Below are 11,511 nucleotides of genomic sequence, written 5' to 3'. Positions count from 1 at the left end.
TGCAGGCACAGCAGAAGTTGAATTGTATTTACCCAGGTCCATGAACAAAGCCGAACCATCTCCCAGCAGAAAAGATACCTTCCTCTGAAGCCAAAAGCACAGCTCATACTGTTTTCCTTCCTCTTTGCACCCTCAAACATCACTCCTGATGCATCAACAGAAATGGATGGGGTTGCTCCCTTTTTCCTGATCCTTATTTCAATAAAATGTCGCATTAAATCAGGAAGAAAACCGCCCATCTTAATGATCTTTGGGTTGTAATTTCATTGTGCCTGTATGAGCCTGAGATGTCCTCACAGGATGGGACCCACCACACCTGGCTCTATACTTCCAGCTTTGTTCCACACAAGGACACAGAGTGGGATATTTCCATCCTTGTTAAAATATGCCGCTATCACAGTGAAAATCTCAGGGCGTGATACCATCACTGCCAGCAACCTTGGGGTAAATCTCTAAAGGAAACATGGCTTTGAAACACTAAACTTTTTGGTTGTTGCTTCTTTTTAGTGAGGAGGAGAATGAAACAACTGATATTTGTTTTCCTGAAGCTTCTTCCTCTCCCCAGAGCAATTCAATGCAAATACACAAAGAACAAAATAAAAACCTCCCTTCCCACGGTTGTACCAGCCTCCTCCCTGAGCTTCTTATTAATGCAGCACATAACCTCTTGAAAATCCTTCCAAACAAACTCTGCTCAACCATGGCCAGCTCACACATTTTGCACCCGGGAAAGCATCAGCAAATCTCTTAGCTAAAAAATTTCAAATGGTAATTTTATCTTTTAATCTTTCTCATCAGCCTTGCTAGGCAATTAAAACTGTTTTTTCCCAAAGGCTCCTGGCAGTTTTGTTTCCCAGCAGCAGTGCCGAGCCCCTCTCCTCCGTGGGTGGCAAACGCAAATGTTCCGTCCTTCCGACATCACGTGTGGAGCCTGTTTTCAATCGCCAGGCTTGGGCAGGTTTTGGGTTTGGAACTCATAAAAGAAAATTATTTTGGTGTAAAGCAGAGTCACCCTGAGCACAGCCCAGTCTCCCTTCCCTGCATGCACAGTGTTGGAGCAGCAGGCAGGGCTGAAGCATCTGTGCTCATGCCACATTTGGATGTCCCAGCCACGACTTAGAGAAGGACACAGATCTTGGCTCAGCGTCACACAGAAAGGTGGTTTTGAGACTGATTCATGGCTACTGCTCTGCATAACCATGAGCACACCGCAGCCCCAGGGCTGTTCTGCAGCAGGGACCTCAGCATGACCTGTTTCACTGCCAGCTCTGACAGATCCCATTAGAACTTTCCAGAAAAGGTGTTCACATCTGGCAAAGTACAACCAGGCTGTCCCTATGCCAACACCTTAGAGATGTGACTGGAAATCCGCTTCTGCCCAGCACCCTTGGCTACAGAGCTCTCCTTGCCTGCTAGTCTGACACAGGCAGGGATCAGAGAGATCTCCGAGTTCCCCTGCAGTCAGGCGCTTTACAATGGCTTCATTTGAGCCTCCTGTGCTGACTGAGGATTTGCTGGGCAAATCAAAGCTGGAATCACCCAGCCGGGGACTCAGACATGCCATTAGGGTGGCCCCTGCAGACCAGCTTTGAAGAACTGGTCAAGAACATTTTTTTTAATGAAGCTCATCACAGCAAATAATTTCTGCTGAATGCACATTTCTGGGCTGTGGCTGGGGAATATCTACTGTTCTGGACAGCCTGACATTTCCCTGGGACCAGAGGAGAGCAGCTGGGATCTCAGCAAGTGCCCAGGAGCAGGCACAAATGCATTTGCTGCCTCCAGTTTGTCACACGTCCCAGTCACCAACTGTCTTCCCGGTCAAAGCAGGCAGTGAGGGAGAAATCAGACCTGATCATCACGAGGAATGTATTGCAAAACTGCAAAGAGTGATAGTGAAGGAAAGCAGCAATCCTCAACCCAGTCCTGAGCTGAGAAGGAAATAAGATCAGAGTGTGAACAGCAGATCAAACAGATTCAGTGTCCCAGGGCTGACAGCATCTATGGTGCAGATCCTGCTGTCAGATGAGCCACCTCCAGACATGGCAGATGGTGACAAGTGGCTTTCCACGGCTTTTGTCCTGAGGTTAGCCAGAAATTCTCTTTTCTTATACATCTGTCACCAGCAAGTCCTCATGGACATGCTGGCAGCTGAGAGGCCTAGAGGGGAGACACCTCCAGCTACATTCTGAGTTCCCAAAAGTAGCTTTGGCATCAGGGAACAGAGGTTTAGCATAAACCACAGAATCAAAGAATAGTTTGAGTTACAAAGAATCTTGAAAGGTTATCTAATTAAAATCTCATGGTCATCAGCGACCACGGGACTCCTGAACTCCTATGCTTAATGACGTGTGGAAAGATACCATCAGGCTGCCAGGACCTCCAAGCACACTTCTGGACTACTCGACCCCTGTGTTTAACGTGAACCAGGAACATCGGAAGCCCCGGGGAGCTGAAGCTGAGCTGCCCGTCTTTGTGTCCATCACCAGGTGTCAGTGTGTGGCCGTCCCCTCCAGACATGGCCAGGCTGTAGTGGTGGCTGCCTGTCACTAATGAATTTCTACAGGTCCCATGTCAGGACACACCCCTCACTATGGTCCTTGGGGACCAGGGATCACTTGGATCCGGCTCTGACTCTTTCTCCCTGCAACACTCTCACTTGCACACCTGCCCAGGGAGGCACAGAAGGGCCCTGCTTCCTCCCCCTGTGCTGCAGCCGTGTCTGTCTCCTGTTCCAGCACCCTCGATACAGGCTAGAGATGCTTGACTGGACCCTGCATCTGGCACAGGGCTCTGTGCCAGCTGATCAAAGCACTTCCCCTCGGGAAGGAAGCAGGGCGGATATCTGATATGCAGATTGCCTCTGCCAGCAGTGGTGCCTCGATGCTGATCTCCAGTGACTTGGAAAGCAACCCACAGCAGCCCCAGCAGGCACTGGCCATGCTGGTGGGGAGCATTCCCCATCTCCTTGCCCAGAGCTGAAAGAAAAGGGCTCTGCAGTAAAGGCTGCATCTGAGAGCAGCAGAAGGATCCGGCATAAATCCGGCTTGCCCCGGGTCAGTGCTGCTGGTGCAGCGGATGTCCAGCAGACAACACATGTGACATCCTCTCCAGCACGTGAGGGGACCCAGCGGGGGCAGGCTGTGCCTCCTCCCTGGAACCAGGCACACACTGCAGCCAGCACGTCCCAGCCAGGGGAAGGCCGTGGGACAGGGATCTCTGGCCGGTCCTGCCCTTGCAGGTGTTCAGCTCTACGCCGAGCAGCCCAGCTCGCTGCCCTTCCCACCAGAGCTGTTCTGGCTGCTGGGAGGGGTCACTGCCACAGCGAGTGTGGAGCGATGGGGAGCATTCCCCACGCATGGAGGGGGGCAGCTGCTCCCCTCAGGGCTCCCACCTCCCTGCCGGGCTGGGCCAGGCAGATCAGCCTTATGGCCAGCACAGAGAGACCCCATCAGTGGCCAATGCACCAATAAATGGCATTTGAGAGTGGGGCAGTGGTGGCCCTTGCTTAGGGGACTTGCTCCATCTCGAACGTGGCACATCATGGCACAAACCAGGGACAGTAGCAGATGGATGAGACAGAGGGATGAGGCTAGTGGACAGACCCTGCATGGCTGAGATGTCCTCTTAGCAGAAATACAGCAGGCCAGGGGAAAGCCAGGATGGAGCCCCAAGCTTTGACAAACCACCTCAACAGGGTGATGCTGCTTGGGTTTGCTTGGCCGTCCCCAGTCCTACACACCTGCAGGGACCAATAAACACCATCCTAGTTCATCCCATTCTAACTTCCCCATGGGGACAGCAGAACACCACCAAACCCACCTGGGCTGATTTAAAAGCATTGAAATTACCTTTACGTTTAATTCCCTGTTGCTCACCATCCAGCAACCTCAGAGAAAGCAACAACAATCCCACGGTCTGGCAGGCAGTAGCCACCCTCTGACCCTTCTTGCATGAAGTTTAGTTTAGACATTAGAAAAAATCTCTTCACTGGAAGGGTGGTCAGGCATTGGAAGAGACTGCCCAGGGAAGTGGCGGAATCACCATCGCTGGGAGTGTTCCAAAGTCGTGTGGATATGGGACTTGTGGATATGTTTTAGTGCTGGACTCAATGATCTTAGAGGTCTTTTCCAAACTTAATGATTCTGTGGTTCTGTGAGTGATGAGCAGGGGACCACAGGATGCAATGTGAGCTTGCTCAAATGCCTGGAAAAAGATTTATACACAAGGTCAGCTCTTCTCTTCCATCTGTGATCACAGGTAGCACACAGACCAGCCCGCATCTGGGAGCATCACCTGTCCCAGAGCAGAGACAGCCAGTCCCAGCAGGAGTGGGAGCAGAGCAACCATCCACAGCAGAGGAAAAGGGAGAACTTTACCCCTGCTCCAAGCCAAGGCAAAAGCTGTAAGTACAGCAGGTACAATTTCACTCCAAGCAGAGTGACTCACAGCCCTGAAATGAATTGGCACCTTTAGTTTGTCTTGGACGTTTTGCTTGAAAATCCCAAGATACGATTTTAATCTCCAAGGAATCTGTTTTCCCCACTCTGTGCTGATTGCTTCAAAACATAAGGAAACCATGTGTAGAAAGGAAATGAAAATAAGAAGTAACAAAGTTACAGTAAGGGACTGCCAATGGGTCCTGGATCCTTCCTGCCATCTCCTATGCTTGACACTCATTCACCAGCCAATTTAAATTTTTCATGGTGAATCAGTGCTGGGAAGCTATTTTGCTTCTTGGCAATTGTATTTTTTTTCCTCTTCAAATGCAGTAATTCAGTGAACTTCGTGATGAATTGTTGTTGTTATTTCTCAATTTCATTTTGGCCACCGTGGTGTTCAGTGATTCATTTTTCCTAAAAATAAGTCTTTAAAGCCCTGTTTAAAACTAATGGCATGATGGCAGCTGCAAGCTGGTGTGGTATTAATTTTGGAAGAAAAAAACAGGGAAAAAAACCCCCGAATTATGTAAAAAAGAGCCAGCTGAGAGAACACCAATAATTAGCTGAATTCTGAACATTCTTCTCCTGTTGTTATGGCGAGAAAGTATCGGATAATTTCGCACCAGGTTTTCTCTGGTTTTTATAATTGTTTTGGGACTGTGCTTGAATGACAGGCTTGAGTTTTGAAAAGCTTTCCAAGGACTGTTACAAAACCTCCTGTGGCCGGTGCTCTCTGTCGAGCCACAGGCAAATCTGGCAGAGAGTGCGGGGTGTTTCCAGCGCTGGGGCTGCTCCAAACCCTGCGTCTGCACTCGTTTAACAACGGGGAGGTTTCAGCAGCCACGATGGTGCTGAGAGAGGACACCTGGCCCTGTGTAACCAGCAGCCTGATGCTGGGCTGACCAGTGCAGACACAGCCACGGGCCCTGGAAACCCCATCCAGCCAACCTTCTCCTCAGCACAGCACTGCCCAGCAGCAGCTCTCTAAGACCAGGCACCACAGGGCAGAACGATTACTGGGAGGAGATGATATTTTCCAGGTGATAATTTGTTCATGCAGCCACTCGCTGAATAAATCTACTGATATAGTTTTACCAGCTGGTGAAAGTACACCGGTAGAATCATTTATTCATCTCCCTGCATGGGAAAAATGCTTGCTCTCCTTTTAAATGTGTTTTTCAGGAATGCTACATTGGTTGGAAGAGTGGAAACAAAGCACTAGCACACACAAAATGATATGGGTTGTCTGGGAAAGCTGCTGCTTCTGTAGATTTATAGCCATCAGGCTGGCATAGCTCACCCCATGGAGGGATTTGTGTCATCTTAACTGGCTGACAAACAGGTTCCCACTCCAGAGGAGGGATTAGACAGTGGGATGGAGCCCTGGAGGTGGATTTCCCTGGGCATGGGGAAGACACAGTATCTCCCCCAACCCTTGCTGTGCAGGGGGCGTGGCAGCCCCCCCAGACCTGTTAATAATCACCATCGGGATTTTCCACTGGTGCCATCCAAGGGCTGTGGTCCTGCTGGTTAACAGTCACAAACTGTCTGCCGGTGTCGGGCTCCCTTCCTGCCATGTCGGATGCCAGCTGTCCCTCTGGCCTCACTGCAGAGCTGGAAGGAGCTCTGCATCACAAAGATTGGCTAAACCAAAGGTGTTTGTCAGTCTGCTCCCCTCCCACCTCTGACATGTACTGAAGGAGCAGATGCTTTAATGTACAAATCAGCCCAGCTCTGCTCTGGTCACTGGAGCTGTGACCATTTACCCCAGCCAAGGCCTCCCCTGTGATGCCTAAGGACCCTGTGAGCCCACAAGCCAGTGAACCATCTCTGCTCATTTCCAGCTGAGCCTCTCACCCTGGGGTGAACCATTTTCCCCCTCTGACCCATGAGATGCCTCTCAACTGTCAGGAGCCTACGAGCAAGCCCTGTTGAATCATGTGCTGCTTCAGGCTGTGTAGCTCTTGGATGGAGGAGGATGCTGAGGTTAGCCTCAGACAATGTTTGTGAGTTTGGGGAACACTTGCTGTGTCTAAGAAAAACAAATTTAGAAAAGAGAAAAGTCTGTTTTGTCTGCGGTCAGGTGGCCTTAGCCAGGGAAATCTTTGTTCTGGGGCAGCTTTACTGCACATGGCAAAAAGGGGCCAGGAGGGAAAGCTGAGATGCATAAAGCTCACGAAACACCCGCTGAGGTGGTGGGCAGCTGTGCCCAGGGACCTCTCCAGCACAAGCAGGAGTGAAACAAACCTTCATGCTAAATCCCATCTCTGCTGCTAACATCCAAAAGTCTCACCACAACTCCAAAGCATGACATTTGTAATTTCCCCTCATCACCTCATCAAGCTCCTTTCTCCTCCTTAAAACAGCTCACATCTCCTCTGTATCCTCTCAGTGCCTTATTCCCCTTGCCCTGGGTCTTTTCCCAAGGGCTTGCTCTTTAGGAGAGTGGTTAAGCACCTCCGTTTGGTCACCCTGGCCACTGTCCCTGAGCCCTACATCCTGCCCAGCCTCCTCTGTCATCCAGTGCATTTCCCTTCAGCCAAACACTCCATCTTCTGAAATGCCAGAGCTGCCAAGCAATTACCCACAGAACAAGACAGGCCAGTGAAAGGCAGATAACTGGGGACACACTGATGACAAAGTGCCACCAGCTCCCTCCTCCCCCTGGCTCCCCCAGCAGCCTTTCATGTGTTTTAGAGTGCAACCTCAGCCTGAGCTCCCTTTCACATGTGTGAGGCCAAAACCACCAAGACATGCTGACACGGGGACTGAAGTCATTCAAGGGTCCTCACAACAAAGGGGCTTGGAAAAGGAACCCCAGGAACAGCCTTGGAAGGGAAAAAAAATGGATTTGACCCATGTTCACCTACAGTCAGCCTGGATCTCACCCAGAACTGCCCCCACACTGAAATGAAAGGAGAAGTGGAAACCAGAGGCATCCCTACCCACATCAGGATGTGCTCCAATTCAGAGGGGGAAGTGCCAGAAATGAGTTGAAAACCACCAGAGCCATGACTGTATTAGGCTTTTGTACCTCAGAGAGAGATATGGGAGAGCAGAGGGTGCTGCAGTGTCCCCCCCATGGCTGCCTGCTTTCTGCAGAGTTAAGACTCCCTGTACACCTTCACTCCCCAGAGCAGTGTCAAGCAGCATCACATGCTAAATCCCACCTGAAAGCATGGAATTGGATCAGGACACTCTCCTTTCTGTCTGGAGGGAAAACAGAGTAAATCCACAGCTGTGCCTCTGCTTTTAATGGCATGCAGATCTTTTCCTTGGGGACAAGCCACATCACACACTCCCCAAAGGCATCCTGCCTGTCCTCCAGCATGAGGATCTGGCACTGTGCTACCCTCCCTGCCTGTCCCAGACTACCATCGAGGGGAAGAAGGCATGGAGTGCCTGCAGGTCTTGGTTTCAGGGAGTTGTCCCACCCAAACTCCAGGCAAAGCCAGAGCAGCCAGATGAGATCAGTGGTCTGAGGGGGTCACTCCATCCCAAAGCCAAAATAGTTTGGCACAACCAGGCTGCAGGCACTGCCTCCCCTCTTGCTTCCAGAGACCCACGACCCCTCTCAGACTCCAAGGGCCAGAGACTTTCCTTTAAAAGACACACAGCTACATGTACAGCACAGCCAAATGGGGCTACAACAGTGAGTAATGCCAGCAATCCCACACAGAACAGTTCCTTCAATGTTTCCCAGCACATTAATGAAAATCTTGATCATAAGCTGCACTGATTTCATACAGCTCTGTCTCCTTGGCAAACAAAAAAGGTCAAGCAGACTTGCAAAGCTATGCCTTTTTCCCCCCAAACCCCTTAAATCCTTTTTCACTTTCAAGTAGCTTCATATTCCATCTGAAAAACAACCACTCCAAGGCACGACCCGAGATTCTGGAAGCCACATCAGCTCCAACCCTTGAACTCATCTCCCCAAATGACAAAAAACCAGCCAAGTAGCAGCTAATATCAGCCTTGGCAGCTGCTGAGCATTGCAGGTCAGCAGCAGAGGGGTTAGTTTGCAAGCTCTGTTGCCTTTGGCAGTAGCTGCAAGCTACTAAGGCCAAACGTTTTGAAGAGGTGTATTACACACCCTGGGCCTTGGCAGTGGAAAGGCCACATCCTGGGGATGGGCATCTCTGCTCAAGCGGTGCCTCAGCTATGTAGCAAGATGTGATGTATTATCAGGGGTGAGATGGAAAGCATCTGAGGAGTGAAGCAGCAAGACTGGACAAGGGTTGGACCTTGGGACCATGAACCTACATGGAAAACCAGAAAGAAATTGAGTTGATTAGCTGAGAGAAGAGCAGGCATGTGATGACCACCTCTAACCAGCTCTGCAGCTGAACTTCTTGAGGAAAGGCAAGGAAGCTAATGACCTACCAGCCTTTATTTCTCACAAACACAGAATAAGTTCAAGCCCAGAAAAGGAGAACATTGTGTTCCACATCCCCTAGTAGCAGGATGAGAAATCCCAAATTCAGTTTGCAGCAAAAGGGTGTGGGACAGACACCGAGGAACACCTGGAACGGGAAAGGCCACAATACTTGGAATTGCAAAGTTCATCAAATACCAGCACTGAGGTGCACCAGCAGTTTGGGAACCTGCACCAGTTACAACCCAGCCTTCCTGCAGGGAACCAGAGCACACTCACCTATCCTGGTGGGGAAGATGTCCTCATTGTTAATGAGCATCTCGATCCAGTCCATCAGCATGCACATGTACTGTGGAGCCGACAGTTTGGTCGGCTTCTTGTACTTGCTGTCATCCTGCCACCTGTACTCGTACTTGAGCCCCCCGGACATGATGGGGCAGCTCCTCTCCGTGCAGTATTCCGACATGGTGCCGTAGATGAGGTTGATGCGGTTGAAGAAGTCCACCACGTGCACGGCGATCCAGTCGTTGATGCTCTCGCCAGGAGGGAGCTGCACCACTGCCTTCAGGTCCAGCCCGGACTTGAGCGAGGCCTGGGCTTTCTTGTACAGCTCAAAGCGCTGCGTGCCCGGCTCAAACTTCTTTCGGGGACGGAATGTTTTGTCTTTGTTGAAGACTTGCTTGAGACACAGGGCCATTGTGGGCAGGGCCAGACAGGGTGAGGGCAGAGGCTCAGAGCGACATGAAACCCAAGGCTGGGGTCTTCAGGGGTGGAGGCTTCTGCGAGGAGAAAGAGACACATTTCAGTCACACATGAAGACAGCTGCATGTGCAGGGCTTCCCACCAGAATGCTGGCTGACCCCACTGCTCTGACAGGACATGGGGACAGAGATTTGGAGTGAGCTTCTGGCCCCTCCACACCCACCAAGGTGAGCTGGAGCAGCTGCTGCCACCTCACAGAGCAGCTCCTGGCACTGGAGAGGGTGAGCCCTGCCACTTGTGCCCCACGCAAGGCTTGATGGCAGACAGAGCCCTTGCTCCCTCCTGAGCACCTCAGGATCTCACCAGGCTCCAGCCATCCTCTTCCCTCCAGGCTTTTACCTGGAGGTAAAAGCTACTGCAATAAAGTGAGAGCCATGATATCAGCAGAGTTCACCAGCCCAGGCAGTCCCACCCTGGTGGCCTTCTCCCTTTCTGGCAAAGAGGAAGCATCTTTTTCCCAGGGACTTCTCAGTACAAATAACCCCTGACCCTGCAGCAGTGGCTGGCAGGCGACGTCCCGGGGACCACGCTGCGACTGCAGCTGGCTGCTGGTTCACACAGCCCCAGAGCCAGGATCAGTGGGAAAGGGGGGGATTATTTTTGTTGTTCTGCCCGGTGTGTTTGTCCAAAAGAACAAAACCCACATCCGAAGAAGGGAAACGCAGCCCAGCACAGCAGAACAACATTGCCAGGATGCCGCCAGCTCTCCAGGCATGCACACAATGCACACGGCAGCCCTTGGGGTGGTGGAGCTGATGCTCTGGGTGACTCCAGAGCTCAGCAAAGTGCTGAGCTCACCCCTTCCTGCCCAAGATTAGCAGCACAGATGAGGGCTGAAGTATTTTCCTTTTCCTCTCTCAAATCCAGTGGAAATCCCATCCGTCCCAGGCTGTCCTGGACAGGCTGGAATTGTGCATTTCGTTACCTGCACTAATCGCCAGTGATGTTAATGTGAGACCAAGGCCTCCTTGTGCTAAATGCTTTGCTGAGGCTTAGGGAAGAGAAAGTCCTCCAACAGCCTCCCCCTGATGGGAGGAGATGGAGAAGCAGTTAAGAAAAAGGAAGGAAAATATTTATGGAAAAGGGAAGTGACTGACCCAAAGTCACAGCAGGAGGGAATGTTGCAAACCTTGGATGAACCTTCATCATTAAAAGACAACTTTAGCCAAAATCTTCTATTTAAACTCTGTTTTCTAAACTCAGTCCCGAAAATGTGTGGTTTTAGGTGCTTTCTGCCCCATGGAGAGGGTCACAGCCATCACACAGTGTTATGCAGTATGGCTTCAAAACCAGGGTATTGGGAGACCTTCCCCATCTCATGTGGCTGGGTTCGACTTTAATGGCCACATCCCTGTCACCCTCATGTATTGCTTCAGGGGGATTTTTCTTGGATGCTTTTTTCTTGCCCTGCTCCAAGCAACTGGCTCCACCCATGGCAAAGAGCTTCAAAAAAAGAGCACAATCTCTCCAAAATGCCAGCCAATGAAGGCAGCATGATGTCATGACTCCTATTTGTCCCTAGGGAATGTGCTACAGCAGTCCTTATGGATCCCACGGGAGGCCAGGGGTCTCTGGGCACAGTGAGGCTATAAAGAAAAGCCCTTATCCAGGACTTCCTGGATTCCACATATTCAAGCACATCCTGTTGATAACACCGCTAAAAAAAGCCTTCTGGGGAGTTTGCTAACACGTAACACTTTCAAAAATATGTATGCATACATATATATTGATATATAACTACTGCAACAGGGATCCTAATCTAGTAATGTAGGAAGTGCTGGGATACCCTCGGGATGAGGCACTCAGCAGGCTTTGCTGGTAGTGCAAAGTAGGAATGATGGGGCTGAGCAGTGCCTGGCCCTGGAGCCAGGTTTCCCTGGAATTTCAACAAGGGAAGTCATGCCAACAGACATTTCTCTGTGTCACCATTCC

General features: G+C 50.8%; 1 protein-coding gene across 4 annotated transcripts in view; it reads right to left on the bottom strand.

Moving 5' to 3' along the window:
- MOB3C (MOB kinase activator 3C) overlaps positions 1-11,511 on the bottom strand; it is a 23,835-nt gene that overhangs the window by 6,730 nt on the left and 5,594 nt on the right. For all 4 annotated transcript variants that reach the window (XM_008640761.2, XM_017743583.1, XM_017743584.1 and 1 more), the window contains one exon: positions 9,097-9,596. In XM_008640761.2, coding sequence (XP_008638983.1) covers positions 9,097-9,514 — 418 coding nt within the window. In that variant the 5' untranslated portion in view covers positions 9,515-9,596. The remainder of the gene's footprint in view (positions 1-9,096; positions 9,597-11,511) is intronic.

Source organism: Corvus brachyrhynchos, unplaced genomic scaffold (assembly GCF_000691975.1).
Source record: "Corvus brachyrhynchos isolate BGI_N302 unplaced genomic scaffold, ASM69197v1 scaffold48, whole genome shotgun sequence".
NCBI lineage: Eukaryota > Metazoa > Chordata > Aves > Passeriformes > Corvidae > Corvus > Corvus brachyrhynchos.
This window is presented reverse-complemented; position numbering and strand designations above follow the sequence as displayed.